At 36.8% G+C, this 25,257-nt stretch overlaps 1 protein-coding gene across 9 annotated transcripts in view; it reads right to left on the minus strand.

Moving 5' to 3' along the window:
* Positions 1-25,257, minus strand: part of LOC592325 (MAP/microtubule affinity-regulating kinase 3) — an 81,143-nt gene that overhangs the window by 53,146 nt on the left and 2,740 nt on the right. For all 9 annotated transcript variants that reach the window (XM_030999609.1, XM_791855.5, XM_011668423.2 and 6 more), the window contains exons 2-3: positions 7,605-7,727; positions 6,559-6,711 (exon numbers count right to left, since the gene is read on the minus strand). In XM_030999609.1, coding sequence (XP_030855469.1) covers positions 6,559-6,711; positions 7,605-7,697 — 246 coding nt within the window. In that variant the 5' untranslated portion in view covers positions 7,698-7,727. The remainder of the gene's footprint in view (positions 1-6,558; positions 6,712-7,604; positions 7,728-25,257) is intronic.

Here is a 25,257-nt window from a genome sequence, read left to right on the forward strand (position 1 = left end):
TATAGGGCCTAAAACCAAAGGTTGCCTTACAATATCCAATCATGCAAAGTACATCAGGACCAACTTTACTCCCACATGTATAAGCAGAGACAGTACAGTTGGCACTTGGCAATATGACTGATTTTCCCCCGTTGCTCAATATTCTGTGCATACTGTAATATGAATTTAAGTTCTTGAAAAAGGATGGAAGTGTTGGTGACTACCATATGTTGATAATTGGGTTAATTGCTATTAAAGTGTGTAGAGAATTATGGAATGAAAATGACATGGATCATTTTAAATTCAGAAATACCCTGTTCATGTTTTAAGGGTATATGTCATTACCTGGATATTGGAACAACCACTGTCAATAGGCCCTGACATAATACCGATAATGTGCTAACAAATACCATGTTCTAAGCTTTGCATTTCAAGCAAATGTCACACATGCATGCAAATGTAATGTAGTTGAATACATGAGTAGAGTTCTCCAATCTCACTACAAAGCAAGCATGTGAAGGTTTTAGCCTAGATCTGAATGGCTGAAAGATAATGACAATACTTGACATGAATGCACTAACAGGGTATGAACTCCCTACCTAGAGCTTGAGCCATTGTAACCACCTCCTTTCACAGAATCACTATTGATAAGCTTCAACGCCTCATAATGGGTGTGTGTGTGTGCATCTATGGGGGAGCCTGTATAACGATGATCTAACCCCCTAGACTAGTATTGTTGAGCAAGGCACTTCATATCCTTTCTCCATTCCTTGGCTTTTTATCAACAGGATACAACGATTTAATCAATGCCGACTTCTACTACAGGTCTCTAATAGACCGACTAACAGCATGAACATGTATTGCTTTTAAAATAAAAAATATTTACATTTCTTGAAAAAGTGCAAATGCCTAAATATGCCTAGTAAACTGAAAGGATATTCTCTTAATAAAGTGTATGCCTACAATGTTTGAAATTAATATAATTATCTTGTTTTAAGTCCATTAAAATATTACTTCCAATGTGAGCAAATTATGTCCATGATATCAACATATTGACCCCTCCCCTCTCCCTGAAATCCTATGCTTTAATATTTTATCCTTTTCCAATATAAGAAGATTAAAGCAGTTGCAAACAGCACCTTCTCAATGAGATCTGGATACCCACAGACTAGCATTCAAGGACATAATCCAATTACAAGTATATTGATCAGGGTCAAAGAACTTTTGAGAGAATATAATGTGTAGGTTGGGGGTCACATGATTGGAAAAAAACAAGTTGCAATGGTCATGAACCATTTCCCACATCTACTGAACACAAATAACAAATCTTTATCTTACAATAAATGTCCCTGCCATCTCAAACGGTCAGTATTCACAGGATGTAAAAGCTGGAAAGTTACCCACTTCTATAAAATTAGGTTCCACCTTCTCCTGTTTTAAAAAGCTATATTGTAAATACTTGAGTATTCAAAACAATACATAGAAAATTGAATGGTTTTATGTTGATTACTTTGTAGAAATCCATGTACCAGGTAGGCAGTATTTTGTATGTGTGAGTATTGTGACTGCATCATTTTATTTAGATTAATTTGTTTTATAAGGGGGCTCCATATATAAGCAATTTGCTTTTTTTGTGGCCCTGACCATATATTTGATTTGTATTTTTTTCTTTTCTTTTTTTATGGTTCTATAAATTCAATACGATTCAAATATGAAAGTAGAAAAAATAATAAAATATATCCCTAATTATATTTTGGGAATTTTTCACAACTGTCACTGTGTCAAATCTCTTTAGTCAATAAAACCTGCTTTGAGTTTACTTTCAGTGTATGAAATCCCTAAAGAAATTGATTGGTTTAAACAAGAATAGAAATTCAGCTATATTACAGGAACAAAAATACATTAGGAAAAAAAACTTCATTAGGAAATCAAGAGGACGAGAGATTAACATCTGATACAACATCCACAGTCAGAAGATCATCACTTCAATCTGGGAAGTCTACAGCGACACCTTGATTTAAATTTCTCCTTACCCACAATGCATCAGCAGAACGACAGGCATGGGCATCCACCTAAATTCTATTTCTCATGAACTCATCACCAAATGAGATTAGATAGTGGCTGCCAGCTATACACCAGTAATTGAGTTAAGAGGTAGAGTCCCAGCCAGTGTGTAATTAGAGCAAATCATAATTAGCTTAGGATAGAATGCATATATTAACTGTGCCCTTTCAATTGAGTTCTTCAATGACATAGTCTTGATGAAGATCCTTCATTGTCAAACTACTATCCTTGTTTTCTCTCATGGTCATTTTCTAATCTTACTGATTGCATCAAACTTGTGCATACAACATTACAACTCATTAAGTCTCCTTTGCTATGAGCTCTTCAAGTTATGTCCTCCATGTCATACTCATTGTATATTATTAACAGATTTAGGATGTAATATATTCATTCAGATCTGACAAGAAATGCACTGTCTTGATGAAGTATGTGATAGATGGGTATGGTGACTGAATTATATCTAATTTAATTTTTTGTTTGTGGGGGCCCTATTTATAAGCAATTTGCTTCTTTGTGGTCCCGAATATATAATTGCCTTGTATGTTTTAAGTATTTTATTTTCTATTGTATGTTTGGCTTTTACATGTATATGGTTTAATAAATTAAATTCAAAATTCAATTTAAAAAATTCAATTCATTATCTGAATTCCTTCAAATAAAAAATAAACCATGACACAAATACCCCCAAAGGTCAGTAAACTGGGAAGAGTAACTAAATCAAATTTTACAACCGTTAAATATAGTGTTTATGGCAATCACAAGCCTTTTATCCTAAATGTTACATCATAGCAGGACAAAACTTAATGACCAAGAAATAAGAGGCTGGATCAATGCAACCCCTGTTATATATGTCTTTCTTCTACCTGCCATCTATCTTTGCCTTGAAATTTCATATAGTAAACATCATTAGGTCAATCAATCCTACATTATACATGATGAAACTGTTTTCTTACTCATCTCACTCAAGAACTATAACTGGTTGAAGCAAGCAGATGAAATACAGATCATCTAGAACTACACTGTTTACATGTAGAGATCTATTATCACTGTAACATAATCCGCGCTAATGGGGCTGACATTATGCGCAATTACATCTACACGTACTTGCATGTTTGTGTTGTGTGAATGTCTAAAGTGTAAAAGTTCATGTATGGAGAAATACCCCATACAAATACCATACTTCTGCAAAGACTATGTCCTGTCATATTTTGTTTTTAACTCGTTGGGTTTGAATTAAGCTGTTTAATTAATTTTAAATGCACCCACATAAAAATAGAAACTAACAAGTAAATGAAAATAATCACTGCATTGATAAAACCGTTAGATATATATATACATTGCTACATCATGAGATAACCCTAAAGCATCACTCTTCTCACAACAAATTGACAATGCTTTACAATACATGTAGCATCCATATTCAAATAGCAAAGTGGCTTTTCATTTTTGGAGATCAAACGTTTGTCCACGTACATGTACATATCTAAAATACAGACGGGATATAAGAAGAGAAACAGAGAAACAGAGAAACAGAGAGAGAGAGAGCAAGAGAGAGAGAGAGAGCAAGAACAAGGGAGAAAGAGAAAGAGACAGACAGACTAGACAGAAAAGGAGACAGAGAAATAAAATATGGACAGGGTTAGATGACCACATTATAAGTACAAGTTGTGAGGCACAGCATGTAATATACATGGAAAAGTAATTGCATGAAAGTTCCACACTGCTTACTTTTTAAAGGACCAGTCTACCTTATTGTGTTAATTTAGTCAAGAAACACTAAACTACTTAACACTGTAAGTAAACAATACCCATGGCATTCTGTTTAACAAAAACAAAAATAACTTTTGATAAGCATTCCCTGAACTGGTAAAATTATTGTCATATGAATTAGCCTCCTCTATGATACATAAAAGATTCATGCCATTGCAGATTTTCATGTAACATTTGATATACTTGTAAACTTGCAATATGGCACTAGCAACAATCTAAGTGGTAATTGTATTGTCACTGATTTTAATTTGGGATGAAACTAAATGTACGCTTCCACCTTCAAAACTACAAAATGTAGATCATTTGGCTGTTCAACATAAATTGCAATTTTGGATGTTGGGTTACTATTACCCTTAAAGATTTCTTGCGAGATTACTATCGACTCATGTCGGTACACTTATTTCCTATCCATCTGGAATAACATAATGGAGTACCACCATCCTTTGTGCAATGCAGATGCCCCCGTAGGCTGCTAGGTATGCTACTGTGACATAGTCTTGCATCGTGACCAGAACGCATGGTGTGTGACATTTCGGCTGCCAACATGTTATTCTCCAGACGAAATTGGATTTTCCATCCTTGTCGGAGATTCTTGGAGGAATTGACAGGAATTTGAAGGGGAATCCTGATGTATGAATAAATAGGTGTCTATGCTCGTATTTAAATGAGATGAGGCTTTGGATCAGGTATCTCCTTTCATTTGTTATTGGACAAGTGGGAGTCTGTATGTTAGGCATGCAACGTCAATGAACATGCAGGCTGCGATGCACTATTTTGTTACATGAATGATTGTTGTTAAAGAGACAAGATCACATTGTGGATATGTCACAATCCAATCAAAACTCTGTTTATAGTTACAGCATCTCGATGATCTGTCCTGCTTCATGGCATATTTTCCTGATAGAGATCAAGAATATGACCTGATTGGCTTACAGGATTTTTGTGGCATGTTTACCAAATAACAACCTGGACTAAAAAACTGACGCAATAGTTGCTATCATTACAAACAATAATGATACCGGTAATAATAATAATACTCATTATAATAATGTGCTTAACATGGAAAAATATAACAAAGCCATTGTAATTTCATCACAAGGTTATGAATATGATATAGCACAAAAAGGTTTTGTTTGCTTTTTATATTATATATCACAATAAATCATTATTGAATCATTATTCCTTTACAAAACCAGCACAGAATTAGAATTTCTTTCACCTTGCACCAATGATTTTAAAACTTGAAGTGCTTATGCAATGTAGAATAGATAATTAACTTATTAACTGTTGGCACAAAAGCATGAATGGGATGGGAGGGGGGGCAGGGGGGGGGGGGGGGAGACTGCTTTAATTCATTTGTATGCCTCCTTATAGTACTCAAGATCCAGCAATAACCCAAAGTGCAGTCCAGCTTGGATTGGATTGGACCCTGGTAATCTAGCCCACCACAATTTGCACAACAGGGCTGTGCAAATATGAACTCTTGACTCTAAACCAATAAACTTGTAGCACCAATGATCGCTGACCATAGTCCAATGTCCTTGTTTATTTTGTGTGTGTCTTGATGACCAATCTAGCTTAACTTTTGTGCTCTGACTGAATGACAAATATTTAGGCTAGGTTCAAATGTATCTGTTCTGTGAAAACATAACTGAGAGAGCCTCCAGGAAAGTAAAAATGTCTGGAAACAAACCCAAGATGTGCTGTGAAGAAATCCATTCATCGCCAAAAAACACTGTACAGCTACAACTTCCAAGTGAGTCAACACAAACAAAAACATTTTTATTTTCGCAACTACATGGAACATGAAGCAAACATTGAGCGAGTGACCACAAACTCATTAATTTCCATTCGGATTAAAAGCTTCCTATTAATACATCAAATTCCACAGCATAGCCATGATGGCATTAGGAAAACAAATCAGGCTACAACGCAAGTGGATCTTTATAATTGCTCTGATTGTCTCTTCTAGAGGAATTGAGAGAGAGAGAGATAGAGAGAGAGAGAGAGAGAGAGAGAGAGATGAAATGGGGATAGCGAGTAAGAAGTGGATTGAATAGTTGAAGTTCCAGCAATGAACATTCTTCAGGGCCTGAAAAGGGAAGTACGTCTCTAATTTGAGGCTAAAGACAGACATCAATCAGTATGCGGTCAAGAGAGCAACCTCAATCATGTGTTGTAGATCTATACACAGACTGATACCTTCATAAATCAACATGTACACATGTTATAATGAAACCAGAATTTATTGAGTTTGTTTTGTTTTTGTTTTGCTCAGAGTCAGAGATTAGGGAAGATAAGAGATTAGGGAAGATAAGAGATAATTGGACAAAAATGTTGTGCACATATCAAGTACATCTATGCATAAATTTAAGAAGTGATATAGAATAAATTGGAATTCACATGTACGTGAATTATTTGCCCTAGCTAAAGTCTTTTTTTTAAATTCTACAACAGAATACTCACCATTCTTCTGTCTTCAATAAGTATCCTGCCTATGTTTATATGCAAGATTCTTTCAACGCTCTATTTCTATATCATTAATTCTACTTACGGTTCATATGGTGCCCAATTAAAGCAAAAACTCCCTAATAAAATATGGAATGAAATAATAAACAACAACATCTTTCAAAAGTGGTGGTATGTCATCTTTGAGACAAGGAAAGAGAGTCCTAGAGTACATAAAGAAGTCTAGACTAAACTGAGAAACAAAACCAGACAGTATGATAGATGATGCTAGTTTACCTCCTTGCCAGTTGGGATGTGCTTTGCCAGCTTGACTTTGGCAAAATTTCCCTTGCCAATAGTCTTGATGAGACGGTATTTGCCAACATGGGGTTGGTCATCACCTGTTCTACCCCTACTCCTTGATGAGCCAGAATTGGTTGAATCATCTCCCTGTATTTAATAATCAAAGAGGAAAATGTGGTCAAGCCCATGTCACTTACCGGTATGTGGCTTCTGCTTGACAATAAAAAGGTATGATTGGAAAATGACCCTCTAAAAATCAGAAATATCTGATTTTGTAACATGACTCTTATGAAAGCTATAGCAAGATCCCTTTGTAAATGTAATTTGACTTATATACTGCCCCCCCCCCCCCCGGATAAACCTAATATAAGATTAGTAGAAAGCTAAATCTTCTACATGTACAAAATCAAATTGCGCTTAGCTAAATTACCATGCAAGTCCATTTTGAATATTTTCTTTTCAATTTAAATGTCTATGATACACATCATTTTTTTTCATGCATTCTCAGCCAATCAAGGATGGCAATATTCAATTTAAAGGTAAAGACCAGTATTGGAAACGCCCCAATTTCAAAAAATGAAATGGAAGCTCTCATTCTAATCATGTGAAAGAATATGTTTTGACTAATACATGATGATAAAAAATTTGCAGGGAAACCGCCTACTAATTCATATATTTGGTAAATTTGTTTCTTTCATGGACTGTGAGAGATATAGGGTAATCCCATATACATCTTTCTGTGTATAGTGCTTGTAACTTTACGAGGAATGGGCCAAATTTGTTATCATTTTGATGATTCCAGAACCTTGCAGATGCTAGATGCTAGATGATCAATCTTTTCTGATCGATTCCACAACGTTTCTTTCACAATGCAATCGCATGACCATAACTGGTGTTTACCTTTAAAAATGGCTTACTTAATCAGCCGTTCTTCCTCAACTTGACATATTAAGAACTAAAGAGTCCTGCAAGGAATCACTCAGCCTGAATAGTGAATAAGTGCATGTAACTTGAGGGGTAGGTAGGTAAGCATTACTTACATGTGACCGTGAGCTAACTCGAGAATGAGGGTGTCCACCATGGGAGTGGGACCCAGTCTCGTGGACTGTTGTCAGGTTGGGCATCCTGGACATCTCTTGTATACAATCACATTAAAAGGAAACCTGGAGAGATTGAAACAAAACAAGAAAGAAAAAGAAAACAAAAATTAGAAATTGGGTTTAATGCATACCGTATTTATAATACATGAAAGCTTTCAGAATGATCCTTAACAGTACTGTCTGCTGCGCCCGCAAATAAAGCCAAAGTATGATGTTGTATAAATATCTGAAAACCCCCTGATAATGTTTCGACCCAAGTCCTTTACATGTATCATCAAAATACATTTTTAAAAACTAATTGATAAATGGCAAAATACTAATAATTCTTAGCTGCTGCTAAGTATTTGACTCCATAAATGTAGGTAAAATGATATATACCTAAGACGTACCTGAAAAATAATTTACAATCTTGACCAGGATGTAAATTAGCATATATATGGGACAATTACGTGTAAAACCTATGCACAGCTGGTGTATGAATATCTTGCTAGGCCTACGCTGAATTTCTTTCCAATATATATATAAACTATAATCCATCAAAAATCTTGGAAACAATAACAATTTTTTGGCACACATGAATCTTTTGATACACATTGAATAATACATGACCTCATTTAACAGTTTCACTTTCATTTTTCATATTGTATATTTTGACACCAACACTCTCAATAGACTATAAATCATGTGGCAGATTTTTAAATTTCAAATCAAAGGTTATATTATTACATGTATACTGTACTTCACCAGAACTACTACAGTATACATGTACACTCCTTTTTTGCACTGAGCACAAAACAAAGACATGGCAATCTATCGCTTTGAGAGGTTTTACTGGTACACAGGCAAGAAATATAATACTCTGTTCACAATACAATCACATTATTTTAGCTACCTGAGATACAGTGTAAATAAAATATGCATTTTCCCCTTTTATTTCCTTTTATTTCATAAATAATCTATCCTTTCTTAAACCCCTATGATAATGCGTTGACATGTAGAAACCAAAGTGTTAATTGATAATCAACCGGCATTCAGTAGAAGACTGTTCTGTACATGTAGCTCACTGCATACACAGACCAAGAGGAAATATTTTTAAAATGAAACCATATCTTACAGGATTCATTAACTTTTACATGTATCTTCATATTATAACCACATATCTATACAATAACAATGGATGGACCCTACATGTTCATATAGAAGGTTTCGTGATTCATAGGATCCTTTATTCTATGTTCAATAGTCTGGGAGGGGAGAGAATTTCAATGTCAATAGATTCCTAATAAAGTATATATCTTAAAGCTGATACTCTAAGACAATCCCAAATACTGAGATAATTACATAAATAGAAAGCTTTTAACCCCCATAATAACACCAAATGGTGTCCACCCGACAAAACAAGTTTAGAATAATGAATTTATTCGAGTAAACTCTACCAAAATATATAAGTCTGAAACCCGGAAGTGCACGTAGAGTCGGGCCTCTATCCGTGACGTCACGAACGGGAGTCATGGGCTCAGTGAGAGTGAATGGCAGTGATATCCCTACGTAAATGCTATCCTGTCAGAGCTTAGATTTGTTGTTGTTAAGGAGTATATTTGATGGATTTTCTGTTTTCATTTGAATGAAGAATAACGAAGCAACATTTTCCAGTCGCTGATTTCTTTTTAAATCCTCATATTCACCTATTTGGTAGAGATTTAAGACGAGTTTACTGCTTAGGAATTAAAGTTAAATCGTGCACTTATGAATAGGCGGATGCATTATAAATTATTGTCATCAGATGTACATGAGCAGTTTTGTAAAACGAATAGGTCTAGAACTATGATAGTACTTATCATAGATGTGTGTGACTGCCTCAAAAAAGGATACAGTACCAGTTAAACATTTTATGTTGTAAAATATCAAACTTGAACGAGATCATGCAAGCACGCTTCCTCTATAATATTTTGGCGAGTGATGCGGCTCTTGCATGAACGTTCGTGGAGCGAGCAGAATCGGGAGGTAAGACCAAGCCGCTGCTCTAGGCGCTGCTTGCTTGTGATGGAACGTACGTGCGCTAGTTATATGTTTATCGGCAATTGCAAGAGAATGAAAGTGACGTTGCCAGCTAAGAAAAACAACTAACAAAGACTTGCTCCTGACTACCGGTGTCAGAATTGGTAGATGAAGGATGTTCAGGGCCAAGGAAGGCGAAAGACATGGGAAAAAGGAAGAAGAAACCATCGGGAGATCGCTGCAGTGTATGGTAATGAACTGTGCATGGGTAGACAGCTACTGTTCACTCCGTGCCTGGGCCGATTTCAACACCAAAACAAAAATTACATGGTGAAAATATCGACTAATAGCACATCGTTGGCATGTATATGTCATAATTTTTAAAAGGGGAATTGATATTAATACTATGAAGTACTAGGGGAAGGTAAAGAATTGTACATAGAATTATGATTTATTAGACTTTTCAGCCTTTGAAACAAAAATATGCAGAAAATCGTATCACTCTGCACATGTTTGCTATGGAACATCCGGGTACGTGAATATACTCTCTCCCGGACGTGAGGTCATAAATAGTAGACCAGCGTCGTGACTGATTTTCTATGCAAAGAGAGGCGGATATTTTAGACATTTCAATTGAGGATTTCGAGTAGACAGAATTTTTTTGTGATATACTAAGTAATTGAAAAACTTAAAAATAACATAATACTTGCCGTAGGTAACAAATTAAGGGACATTTATTTGCTTAGAGTATCAACTTTAAACGTTAAACCTTGCAATGCATCTTAATCACTAACCACAACCTTTATATGTACAAGTGCACTAGGTGTAGACATTGTGGCGAGTATGAATCATGTATTATTCATGAAGAACAAATATTGATCTAATCGCCATTATTACAAGCATGACAGAGGATGTCAATTTGAAGAAAAACATGGATGTCATTGTGATAAGAATTTACATGTTGTACCAGAATTCTTATCTTGAAAAGTCACGTCACACTAGTGTACATGATATGTACTCTCATGTACATGTATGTACACATGTATGTACACATGTACATGTAGGCCAATATATGAAATGCACACTAAATGTACATGTACATGTGAAAATATACAGTGGTAAGAGTGCATATTAGATCAAAATGCAAAATGGAATATGCTGTATGGATAGGGATTGCTAGAATGCAAGAGTGAGTAAAATTGTGAAATATATCATAGTGAGAATGTTTTCCCTGAAGCTTCATATTGAATAGACAGTGGCCTTCTATTTTGAATTCTGTACATGTACTCATACACATACTCTATGAACCATGAATAACGTATTAGAGAAGACCTTATGCACCATTGTAATATTCCCAATGCACTTGAGCTGATGAAAGGCCGACTGCACAATGTACAGGAACTAGTATTTGTGCCTGAGGTCAAGGTTCATTGAAGCGATAATATCCTCTCTTCTCTCCTCTCTCTAGTTCTCACTCTCTGGTGTACAGGTCCATGTACCCCATTGCAGACTGCAGTGTTTTCTCTAAGTCAACATCATTTTCTTATCATCATACAAGTCTCTCGCTTACTGTGTTTTCCTGTCTATCAGTAACAATAACTGTAATATTTTTTTTGCAATTCTCAGTCTTGAATCCTTGTCAATATTGTCCCTCATGTTATGCTCTCTTCTCTCCTGTCAGCTACATGTACATACATGTATACATGTATACAGACCCACTTGCACTGAACAGCTGTCAAATCTTAAAGGGAGTTTATTTCCATGAAAGCAGAAATCTATAATAATAATACGCTAAGGCTCCGCGGGGGGCGCGACGTCTCGGCGAGCCTTTGTATTCTATTGTTTTTTAATGAGATCGCCGACCGAAGTTGGTGCGGCTATCTCCTCCTGAACCCTCCCCTCGGGGTACCCGTGCCCTGTGCCATCGTCCGCGGGAGAGTCTACTCTGTGGAATTGGCTATACTCCGCCCGAGGTCCTCCTCCGTGTCGACGTCCAGGGCGAAAACAGACGCGACATGCATAATGCAGGATATGCGTGACGACAGAGATACCTCATGGATATTCAACATGACATCCGTAGACACACGACCGATGACCATCCACTCACATTAAGTTGCGTATTAAATGCACGACGCACAGGGTCGGGCTTACCCGAGTAAAGCATCTTTCTATAGGATATCCTTTGTATATAGTAGCTGCACGAGCCACAGAGATACACACGAAGCTTCCCGTCCACGTCCAAACTTAGGGACCTATTTCCATCATTATTGCCGCGATTTTTATATAATTTTCATGAATGGAGGTATGAAATGAAAGCTTATTTTGTGATTATTACGGCCATGCTACTAAATTTTGATTATCATTTTCTAAAGGAAATTTTTCACAAGAAAACCATCGGACTGACAATTCAATCGCAAGCTGCCTTCAGTCAACACAAAGTGCAGTGCTGATGTGTAGTGTGTGTGAGTTGCGATGAGCTTGCAGGAAGCTCCAACACCGCGCACCGTAGGCGTCCGACGCCTGCGGCGCCGGTGTTGAGCTTCGATCCTGGAGTTACGCTGCAGTGTGTGTGAGTTCACCTAAGCTTGAGTCGAAGAGATTTGACACTTTGAAATTGTTATCTGTTGGTTTGCATCATTATTGCCGCGATTTTAATATAGTTTCGTGAATAGATTTACGAAACCTGAGCTTAGAATTAGTAAAAGTATTACTAATGTCTACGTTTTTAAACGACTGTCTGATTTTCTTGTGAAAATTTTACTTTGAAAAATGATTATCGAAATTAATGGTCAGAAATAATCACAATCTAGGGTCTATTATGTTACAGTTCTTGCATCAAATGAAAACTTAGTTATTTATAACTAGAAAAATGTTTTTTTTTTTTAAATAGGCAATTATGAAGAAGGAAGCCTGAAACCTTAGCCTACTAAACAAATCTCAACAAAGTGTAGGCCTATCGTTTTTTATGAATTAATGAAAAAGTAGCCCCAGAAAAAAGAGCCCCCGAAAGTTGAAAAAGTAGCCCCCGAAAATTTCCCAAAAATTTGAAATGGAGCCCCCGAAATGAAAAACTTAAATTTTTGCCTGCGCCCCCCTCTAGAATCCCGCGGATTTCCACGGGTCCTGAGTTGCGTGTATATATAATATAGGCGTGGGGTCCACGGGTTTCAAGGGGCCATAAACCCCCAAAAGCTCGGAGGTTACGTTCTTCAAAGTTGGGGGGGGGGGGGGAGAGATCAGATCGCAGCGAGTTGAGTGTATATATAATATAGGCGTTGGGTCCACGGGTTTCAAGGGGCCATAAACCCCCGAAAGCTCGGGGGTTTTAGGCGTTTAATTAGGGTCAGATGAGCATATTTTTAATACTTTATTTGTGACACTTGCGGGTCACTAATTGGCGTGGGGTCAATACGTAGAGTTGCGTAGTGTTGCGTACCAACTACGCTGGCCTACGTTACTATATGCTGAGGGACGGAAAGGGGTACGTAAAGTGAACGAAAACAATTCAACATGTTTAATTTTTTTTTGCGTACTTTCGGCGTAGAAACTTGACGCAGAAATTACGCCTTTTTACGCAGAAAGTCTGCCTTTTTACGCAAAAGTATGCTACCCTACGCCAGATCGACTAAGCAGTAAAAGCTTTCCACACAGTAAGCAACCATAAGCAAACCTGTACGCCAGCCTACGCATAACCTACGCAGGGACTATTTTCCCATTAATACGCAGCCTAATTTCTGCGTAGTCGGTACGCCACACTACGGAACTCTACACAGTTCCAGTGGCTTAAAGAATAACTACCGGTACAGTTGGATTGTTTTTTTAAATTTAATATAAGGCCAAATTTTAAAAAAAACATGCTTATAGCGTCCTGTTTTTTGAAAAATGGGAAGGAGGAGGCGCTTTTTTTTTTTTTTTCTTAAAAAATGGCCGCTCCGTACATTTTCCCTAGCATTCGGGCTATTTTTCAAGATGGCGGCCGACAATTTTTTTTTTTTCTTTTTTAAAATCAGAAATACATTTTAGAAGTGCTTTTCATGTTTTTTTTCTTTCAAAAAAAAAAAAAAAAAAAAAAATAGGAGGCGGCCCCCAAAAAAGAAGCAGGCGGGGACGATGTTTTTTTTCTTAAAAAAAAAAAAAAAAAAAAAAAAAAAAAAAAAATCAAAAATCAAAAAAAAAAATAGGCAGCGGCCCCCAAAAAGGAAGCGGGCGGGGACGCTAAACATGTATATTTTTAATGGCCTGAATGGCAAATAACGTTCTTGGTGGTTTTAATTTAGATATTCTCTATATATCTAATTACACCCCCGCCCCCTCTAGAATCCCGCGGATTTCCGCGGGTCCTGCTAGTATAACATATAAACAGAATGGGGAAAGTTATGGATGTTTGAATATATGAGAACACTAAGTCAATGCGAATCTCAAATAGGCAGTTTGGTCAGTGGATTGTGAGGTAGTCGCGATTAACTCAACCGTTTGTCGTGTCCAAAAACATCTTTAACTTCTGTTTTTCTCCTTGGCGCCATCTCCCTCGGGGCACTGCTCAAAATGTGTTGTGCAAAGCATATTATTATAGATCTTCTAATAAGAAATGAATCTCCTGAGTCACACATTTTTGAAAATGTGAAATTTTAGTCGTTGTGTGTGTTGGAACAAATGTGAAAGTTGTGCGCCACTTCATCAGAGACATTACAGATTCTGCCAATTTGATGAGTCCATGCCTATATACAGATTATAACTTTCAAAAATTCATAACTTTTTCATATTTTCCTGATTTCATTCAATCTTTCACCAGTCTGCTTCTCAGATGTTTCAAGGTTTGAGAGCAAAATTTGAATAAGAAATGGTGCTAATTTCTTCATCTTATATTTCATATTTCAAGCCATGGAATTACAATTTAAGAAATAGCAATTTGTATTTTGTAAATGAAAACACTTGACCATGATTAGAGTTACTTTTGATGGATATCATGCTCTTGCATACTAAGGATGTGCACAACCATGTAATGAAGTACCCGAGTACACTCCCAGGCTTACAAGCAAATACTTGAATATTCGGACCCCATGTTTTTTTATTTATTTTTTAAAATTTTTTTGCCACCAACATGCCATGGGAGCAGTATCCCACGTACGTCTCTGAAACTCATGCAATTTTACTTCGAGTTGCAGTTCAAGGCGCCGATTTAATAATAATAAAAACAGTAAACAATGCTGTTTTAAAAACCAAAGATGGCAGAATAATCCATTTTCCTCAGAGTTCAAACAGAAATCTGGACATTTGGTCCCAGTTTCTGAGTGGTGAGTTTGACAGTGATTGAGTTTGGAAACATTTTACCAAAGGTACCATGCCAGCGGCAGGCCATAGACGTAATACAAATGGACTTTCGACGGCAAGAGTAGTAAAAGTAATGATAGCTACCACCTGTTCTTATGTCTTACTTTCCTCTATGTTTTAAGTCTGACCGCAACGCTGCGGGCATGTTTTGATAAGCTCCGATAAGGGTCCTTTGGTCCTATGAGATCCACCGGGATTTTGCCGCCCTCTATCAGCCAAGTCGCTTCGCACTTACCAATGCTTCCCACGATTTGCGCTTCTCATTTCATGAATGAATCGTGACAGGAGAGCCTTCTGCCCATGCGCAGCTAAATACTACGTCAATAGTGCCCCGGATGGAAACATGAGGTTTACGTCCTGTTCATGCTCGCCAATCTGTAAAAAAAGCTGTTGAAATCGGTGATTTCTTCGATTTTTTACGAATTTGTGTTAGTGTGTAGCAAACTCATCATATAAGCAAGGAAAGTCACCACAAGAGCTTACAAAATACAGTTTAAAAAGTGTTTTTTTCTCCTGTTTCTGTTAATTTCTCTGTGAAACCAACGACGTTGTGGTGATCACAAATCCTTCGTTTGTCGAATACAATCATTCGTTATTTGTTGCGTTTGCGTGCGTTTTTTTTTATAGGCATTGGAAGAATGGGGTTGTTTTCGTGAGTGCTCAGAAAATCTGTGGTAATGCGTGATTTCTTCGCATCATGACCACTAAATTGCCGTGCCTTTGTCTAATCCAAATTGCACACGTAGTCCCATTGATAGAGATCGGCGGGTGCATGTTTTTTTCAAGTTATATTTTGGACTTGTTAATCCGAGAGTGACTGCTTTTTTTTTTCTTCCCTCAGATTTTATCTTATTTTATCTTGATGTAGGCCTACTATATGTGTACGTTTTTTTTGAGAATCTAGGAATTAGGATAAATATCTGTGTCCGTAAATCTGGGAATTGACCATTGCAAAATATTCAACATTTCCGTCGTCTGCTATGTCGATATATGGACTGCCCATCATAATCATAAAGTTCTTCCTTATTTATGTCATCTAATGATAATCCTGCCCTTCTAATTACTTTATAAACAACACATGACTCATGAGTACGAGAAAAATATGTATTATGGAACAATACACACATCGAAATAAATAATAATTGTTAGTATAAATATAACGCTGAAAACAATAACAATAATATCGTCAGGCACAAAGACGAAAACATGTTCGCTACGACCGCATGGCGGAGAGCGCTCATACAATTTAACACTAGGTTCTCAACGATTTGAAGGAGCAGCGAACAACCCCAAATCGCGAGCTTGCTGTTGCGATTATGAAAGATTGCGCAAGTGATCGCATCCAGCTGTCGGGTTGCGGTGGGACCACCGCTGGGTTTTTGCATCGGCGCGAAATTTAAACCTTGCCGGTGGAACTCATAGGATCAAAGAAACTGCTTCGTCGATAGTCCATTCTATTACGTCTATGGGCAGGCGCTCTCCCTGGCACGGGTAAGCGTCGGCCTGGATAGGTGACCGGGATGATTTTTTTTTTTTTTGCGGCCGAATATTCGTACTCGAGTAGTTGTCAACAGTGCGGGTACTCGAGCATTCAACTACTCGTCGCAGCCCTACAATATACCTGTTAATGACATCTCTCTTTAATCATTTTGTCATTAGTTCTGATGACCAACTCCACTTTTTTGTTATACATCAGGCATACTAATGAAAACAACAACTGAGAGAGCTGACTAATCACACCAACATGCTATGAGGTAGTATTACCATTCTACCACAATGAATTGATCATGTACATTATGTATGAAGATGTGACTCACTCCACTCAAACACTGGTATTATACATTGATGCTTCACTCCCAACTCACTATTTTTAATTTGCTTATACAGTGTATATATCAAGGACATTAGTCTTTAGGCTTGTCGTCATCAGCTCGAGTTTGCCAAATAATGTGCTATCTTAACTAGCCTGATCTCAAATTGGCCAGTTAATTTGCGTCTTCATTAGCCCGCAGTTGCAAATTTGGTCAAGAAATATCCCAAGAAATCTTTGTCTTGTTTCCAAAATAGCCCACTATTTGCAAAATAGCACATTAATTTGCGCCCATTTTCATCAGACCGAAGTACAGAGTCATTTTCTTGATGCCCAACGATTTCCGGTTTACCGTTTTGTAAATAAACTGTACATGTGTGTACAATCGGACAGGTAGCACATGTGGTCCGCCATCGACGGCTGTATTTGTACACCTTTTTTACAATGCGGGTAAAATCATAAATCCGTGCACTGATCATACAGTCGGTCTCTGAAGTGCGCATGCGCCAATCTCTGGTTTATTTTCCGAGCTAGTTTGTGATGAGCGTATCAGTCTGGTGACGACGCAATTTTGAGCTTCAGAAAAAAATCCAGAGCCTGAAAATAGCGGGCTATTTGGCAAACTCAAGCTGATGAAGACAGGCCTTTAAGTTCTTGTTAAGCCACTTCTTTTGAAATCTATCACAGTCTGCATTTATAAGAAAAGATGTTCAATATTATACATGAACATGTAGGTCTAGGTTGAGAGCTTTAGTGAATCTACACCAATAATGAAATCATGAGCTCAAAGCAATCTACATGTAGTACAAATTACAAAACTAGTTCAATTTAAAAAGTTCATTCTCTTAAAATTTGATCAGTCTGATAGCAAGAGCACCTCCATGAAGTTGAAGTATTAGGTGACTGCTTAGTACAGTGGCATATATACATGGAGCTCATGAACTTGCAGGTGAAAATTAGAGAGCCGGACTTGAGCCACTCAAGCGGCAGAAATACCCTCAAGCCTAGCAATCATCCACTGCTACAGTCCTGAGGTAATAGATTTTGAATAACAGACCAAGGCACTAAATCCATATCAGAAATGCACATTCATAGTACATTTAAAATTAATTAAAAAAGAAAAAAGAGAAAATATACTTCTGTTTGTACGTATTGAAATATAATCCTAATGCACATAAAAAGTAATTGACATTACAAATTTATACAATAAAAATATTTTTTCTACCCACTGCTGAACGCAAACAAATAGAAATTTAAGAAAGCACAAGGATATTAGAATGTGTTGTCCAAGATTCACCCCCCCCCCCCCCAAAAAAAAAAAAAAAAAAAAAAAATATAAAGGGATAGTTGAGTTCTGTTACAGAGGGCGCCTACACAAAATAATTTTTTGTGGAGAAAAACTGAGTGTCAAATTTGAAAGAACATACAATTTAAATGACAAAGTCATCATTGTTTGGTCGGTTCAGAGACGGCTGAAATATCCATAAATATAACGATTTCTAATACTTGTGTACCACCACAAATATATGATAATTTGAAAAAGCCGTTGAAAAAACGAAATAGCGCCTTTTACAACGTATTTTAGCCAATGCCAATGTTGGCTTTTTTGTTGGCTTTTTTTGTGTTTGTTATTTTAAGCACAACCAGCCTGCCCATGTATTGTTATTTTTAATTAATTAATTAACGGTCACCATATATTTTTTAAAGTGGAACTGACTTGGTATGATCGCATTGGCTACATTTTACACATTTTTGGGGTCTAAAATTACCTTCATAGCAATTTGAAGTCCTAAAGGGGCACTAGAAATGTCATGGACAAGAATAAGAGCAATAACCATGCACTTTGAAGGCATTTGCGGTCTGAAAACAGTACTCAACTATCCCTTTAAAATAGGAAGATGAGGTCCAACTAGCATTAATTTCATTTGCCCCTCTAACAATAAATATCATTAAAAAAAACCTGGGAGATGAATAATTTCTGCACATGGCTTGCTATGTAAAGAAATTAATGTAATTAATCAATTATTGTCATTTCCAATGTGACTTTGGAATTGATGGAGTTTATGTAAATTTACTATTTACACACAAAATGTAGCTTTAAAAATATCTTTTAAAATAGATTTTGTATACATGATATCTCTAAATTCAATGGACTGATCCCTCAGCTCCCCTACATTAATATCCCTTTAAAACAGGACTCAACTAGACATTCAAATTGAATAAACCTAAAAGCATTCTTACTATCTGTGTACCTCTATCTATCCAAGGTACCTCACACACCTTTGCCTATGTACACAGAAGTGTAAGTTGCCACAAACCAGGGAGTACACCATACACTAAGGATTTACACTATCACAATCCTTGGATTTAGTTTCCTGCTTTTCTAACAAGCAATTATCATTGCAAAAACAAGAAAAACAAATGGGGATGTGGGGCTGTATGCATTTGCAAAGTGTAAAATTCAGCATTTGCTACTAAGTACAAAAGTACAGTGTACATGATTGGCTTGGTGAATTTTGTAAATGTACATGTATGAAAACAAATTTACAGAAGAAAAAAACTTACATAACATGTACATGTACATGCATGTATGGTTTGTTTGTTGATAAATTACATTTGTTGGAGGGGGCACTTGTACTCATTTGAGAAGAACACGTATGTAAATTGTACAAGTAAAGCAACACTTGTTATTGGTAAAGAGTAGAAAACTTGCAAAGGCATACATGGGATGTGGTGTAGAATTAGGAGAAGTGTAAACTCAACCCTGGACAGCTGAAAAGGTGGGCAAGGGAACAGGCATTATTGAATAACGAATCCTCATGTCTATAGCAGCTTAGACTTGGATTTTACCTGACCTGGGCTGGCTAGCTGGATGTGACACTAGAGTGATAGCTGACAAGAGCTACCATGAAACCAGGATGTCATAGGATATCCGCTGCATAATTGAACATCATCGATGCCCACAACACAAGAATATTTAAGAATAAAAATAAATTATTTCTTCCACATATACATTTCTGACAGCTTTCCCATTGATGGATAGCAGCACATTCTTTTGAACTTAGTGCACGAATCAGTATTTCATTGATGACAATTTTCACATAAAATGTTGTTATTACAATTCTCTTTTCACTAGTACATGATCATTTGATCATCAAACAGAGGTTTACACAATCAAATATACACATGCGCGTACAGGCTACATATAAAACCCTGTCTTAACTGGAAAATACAGATACCCCGTTCCTGTTAAGACGCGTCAATCGGGGTAACGTCCGGACAATATCGAGGTGACATCGAGGTAAATTTCACCCTAGTCGGGCCAAGGTGATATCGCGGTGATGCCGGACGTTGTCCGGATGACATCCTGATAAACGGCCTGTTAAGACGCGCGCGGAACTCTACCCGAGTAGATGACGTCATGGCCGTGAAAAAATGTATACATGTACACACCGCGCGCCAGCTGATCGCGATGAGGGAGGTGCGGTTGTTATGGTACCCTACCCGGGTGAGGTTTTTGCGGATGGCTGGTTAAGACGGTGTCAATTAGCCAGGCAAAAGCTCACCTTGGTTTTACGATCAGACCCCCCACTGATTTCCCATCCACATGTCGCTCGGGTGAGATCGAAAAAGTTCTATTAAGACGAGACTAAAGTATGTAACTTAGGTTGAGTTTATTGTTCAATTTTTTGCCTAGAATCAGCGTTTTCAAACGTCTTTCAGGCAAATTTTTAAGGCGATAAACGCAAAGCCTTTTTCAAACGTCTTTAGATTGTAATGCCAAAAAAAGTGCGTTTTGAATGTGACATACATGTACAGCCAGAATCACGTTTCTCAGACATGATAAACGCAAAGCTGTATTGAACCCCATATACAAATCAGGCCTCCCCATGCTAATCTGCTTCCCTGGTCAAATGGCGCAAAGCAGCTGCGCAGAGACAAGGCCTTTATTTTTAATCGCGAAGAGACGATAAATGCGACATCCCAAAAATCACGTTCGTATAGTGGCGTTCGATATGTACGTATCTGTGGCAAGACACGATAAAGGCACCCATGTAAACAGAGTCTTTGTGACATTTTATGGAAGTTACGATCATTAGAGACCAGTCTTAGGAGAGTCACAGTCAGGTAATTTATGAGCAGACAATCCCTTGCTGTCTAATCACTGATGTGCATTCCATGCTGAATAAAAACGAACCCTGAAATGCAGCCTCCCTCTTGCTGGAGGACAGGCTATATCATTTGAACTCCCTTCCCTCCAATGCAATGTACCAGCTTCAACTTAATGTCAATACACACCGGGGGGCTTCACATCAACTCGCTCAAATATAATCAAAGAAAGAAATTCCTGCTTGTACATAACGGTGTGTAGTGAATGTGATATTGCAGTCAAGGCATCAAATCTCTTAAGAACTGGATGTGAGTTGCAAAGCCTCATTATCATCAACTTAAAGCTGGAAATGTTCAGAATCAATAAAATACAGGAATCATAAGAATATACACTGTACATCATACATGTACCTATGAGTATTATAAATTAAATTTAGTTCAAGTCACGCAATCAAACTCCATCTCTTAACTATTCCTCTGTTGGGATTCCTCCACATGTTGGATAATCCTAAATGTGAAAACATACATTCTGCAGGGAAAACGCCCTGCACCTCCTGAGCTGAAGCACTTGCACTTCCCCCTTTTTTTAGTGGCACTGTCACAGAATAAATTCCTCTTTAATTGTGGTCAGCCATTTTGAAATTTGAGCAGAGTGCACTTGAATAAGGGCTATTTTATCCTTGAAATGATGGGAGCTGTGGACGTCATACAGACAACCCTCACCCTGTCCCACATTATGTTAAAGATGACATTTCAGACGGACGCATAGACAATTGATAACGAGATATGGGCATTATGAGCAGCTGATTGACTTGTATGATAAACTCCAAAATACACCTGCCACATCATATCAGAATTTGTCTAGATTCATTAGATAAATCTTAGATGAGTTACTTATAATAGACTGTTCCTGGCTTATTAAAACAAAATTTCTTTATCTTGGCCTGTTCATCAGTTTAATCACTATAAGCTTTACTCTGTGGCTCCTTTCATTTTGTTTTAAAAATAGATAAAAATCAAACAGAGTTTTAAATACATGTATAACATAGGAAAAGAGAGGGTAAGATAACGAGGGAGAACAGTATAAATGCTGATCAGGCTACCCTGGGTAAACAAGACATATTATTATTATTATTATGTAAGTGAAAAATTATGTGAATTCTCTATTATTCAAGCTAACTTCAAAGAAACATGTATAAAGGCTTGTTCAGATATGATGCGGCAAAACCACAGTGTTTATTTAAAATGATGACATTAAGTGCAATGTATGCTTCAACCAAGCTCAGTGAGTGTATGCTTCAACCAAGCTCAGTGAGTGAGTGTTGCATGCAGTTGCCATTCATTTACACCAACAACAAAAACTGTGATGAGTTCTTTGAGGCAGTTCACCATGCCTAAAATAACATCTGAACAAGCCTTAGTAATCAAGACAAAAAGTGTAATCATTTTTTTGTTTTTTGTTTGCTTGTGTTATGCTTTGTTTTAGAGATTATCTTGCTGCCCTTGTTAAATAATACTGTATTTGTATAAGTCGTTTTGAAGGCTGAATTCTACTTTTAACATTTGCGAAAGATAAACAGTCCTAAGTGTACTCTTTATCTCTGTCTGCTATGTGACACAGAAGTGTCAAATGTATTATGCCCGTCATGATCATTAAGTAAACACAGACAATTACATCTACAGTATAGGCATAAATGTACATGTATGAGTACTTCTAAACGATAGCATGAAACATGTTGACTTGTTAATGTGTAACTAATCATTTCACAAAATGAATATAGTTAACAGTTTTACACATGATGGTACAATGTACATGTTCATTGTGTCTCACATTCACAGTGTGTGTTCAGCATTTTACTACCTATGAATGCATATTACATGTACATGTATCTCCAATTGCTCAACACAGAATATAATTATGTATGTACACCCATTTATGACAGTTCCCAAAGTGATGCACTTGTACTCTGGAGCCTGGCACAGCTGACATTTAGTAACGAGATGAATACAATGCATGGTGATGAGTCACACCTTAGTTTGAATAGCCAGGATTCTATACATAAGGTCATTTATACATGTTACGGTATGCATTACACTGCATAACATAATTGTAATTTTATTTAGTCTGGGGAATACCTTGATAGGCCTGTTTGTTATTCCCACCATGCTATGAGTTGTATACACATGCTGATTGCATTAAAAAAAATAAACCAAAGGTGGAAATAAACTTGAATTAAGTTGAATGGAGTTTATCACTAACAATAGACACGATGTACATGTTGTATTCAAAGTAAAATTCTGATAATACATATTCATGATTTTAAAAATTATGATGGTTTCAATCCGTGCACAAAGAAAGTCACTTCATACATACATGTATACAGGTGTTATTGTGTTTGTATGTATGCAGAACTGTAGCAGAGCCTCTATACAGTTTCGCTTTAATTTAGAAATTATATAAAAAGATCAAAATCAAAGTTGAGCACTACAGATAAATACAGTACATGTACATCATAGGTATTTGTCGAATTCAGGGCCAGTGAGTCCTAGAAGAAAATATTGGAGATAGTTGAAAATCATTGTAGGGGAGATTGGGTAACAATAACCCTACATCATATAATAGAAGAGGGAGGTCACAAACTATGATTATATCTTCATTCAAATCCAGCATTTCCAGAATTAAAATCAATATTAATTTCATATCAAACATCAACGTTGGTTTCATTGTTTGTAGCATGTCAAAATGTATAGAAGCTATAGTAGCAAACAATGTGCAATGAATCACCCTTCTTGCTTTAATCTTCATGCTCGACTGTAATTTTGCAATCAATAGCAAATCAATAGTGCGCCCTTCAGGAAGATTTCAAAATTTCAGTTTCTTTAGTAAATTAAAATGATTAGGTCTCTACATTTGTTTACACCTGCAAACAACTAACTTTACAGTTGCAAGGAGTAGTTCCAAGTCAAACTAAATTGTGATCAAAGATACATGTATGATGTATCGCCTTTTATTCTTTATTCATTTTTTTTTCTTCTTCAGTTTAGGGGAAAATCACCTTCAGCCCCTATTCATTTTATCTGTGCTGGTCATGATGTATGAAGTAATGAAGGAATATGAATTTTGATTTGTATCGGTATGCTTCAAATTCAAGAAGATGAATATTCCAAAGTATAAACAGTTCTTTATGACCTATGCGACATCCCTATTTTGGTTATTTTTTCAATAAAAATAAAAGGGGGAAGAAAAGGGATTTCAGTGAATCTCCAATCAGGCAATTTTGCTAACAACTAAATGTCCTTGATATAACTCTGTATATGTAAGGAATTTTGATGTTCATAAGTCATTCTTAATGTAAATGCATACCGTATATGCTGGCGATAAGGCCGCAGCGCCGCATAGGCTGCACCCACCGATTTTGACATTAAAAAAAATCGGCCATCCCGACGCTGATGCTATTCCTTGAAACTTTCTCTTGTGTACATATTGCGCCATAGCTTTGCTCGCGCGAGCAAGAGGATTGAGGTTGCTTTAGCAGAGTTTGGTTGGTAAGTTATGAATTTTATTTACGAGATTGACTTAACTTTGCCCTTCATTTAAAAAATATAACACATAATTGTCGGTAAGACGTGTTAGTCTAGAAATGTCCATCACCTTTTATTGTTGTCCCATATGTACAAATTTGTGCTGTGTTTCATGGTTTTGACTTGTAATTTTTTTTATTTTTTTACTCTTTCGCCGCAAAGGCTGCACCCCGACTTTTTGATATTTTCTCTTCCAAAAATACTGCAGCCTTTACAACGGCAAATATGGTATTTAGGGTCTACTGTAATCTAAGGGGGCTGACTTAAAGTGTACCAATCAACTGAAAAAATAGTTTGTATACGCCTAGGTTGAATAAAATCAACCCAAAAAAACTTTACTCAGCTTTATGTGGAATAACGAATAATAATGAAGAAAATCTAGAATAACATTATATGCTGCGCACAGTACCCAATTCAAACTTTTGAACGTATGTGTACATGTACTGTACGTATGCGCCAATTAGTCTACTCACAATTCCCTCTTTTGTTCATCGAAAGTCTAATCGAAACAGTACTTGAACTTGAAATATCCCTTTATTGAATTAAACATTTAAAGCTCATATTTTTAATATATTGATGGAACTCCTGAAATACAGAGGAAATATTTTCTGGAGATTAGTCGATTGATTTGGACCAAGAGTGGCGAGTCATACAGTGAGTTCATCAAATCTTAAATGAGCCAAATACAACCAGGAGTTCAAGCACCACACAAAAGTAAATTTTCCACAGTGATCAGTAAGTGTACATAGACAGAGGCATGTC

The sequence above is a fragment of the Strongylocentrotus purpuratus genome, unplaced genomic scaffold (genome assembly GCF_000002235.5).
Source record: "Strongylocentrotus purpuratus isolate Spur 01 unplaced genomic scaffold, Spur_5.0 spur5_scaffold_5, whole genome shotgun sequence".
Taxonomy (NCBI): Eukaryota; Metazoa; Echinodermata; class Echinoidea; order Camarodonta; family Strongylocentrotidae; genus Strongylocentrotus; species Strongylocentrotus purpuratus.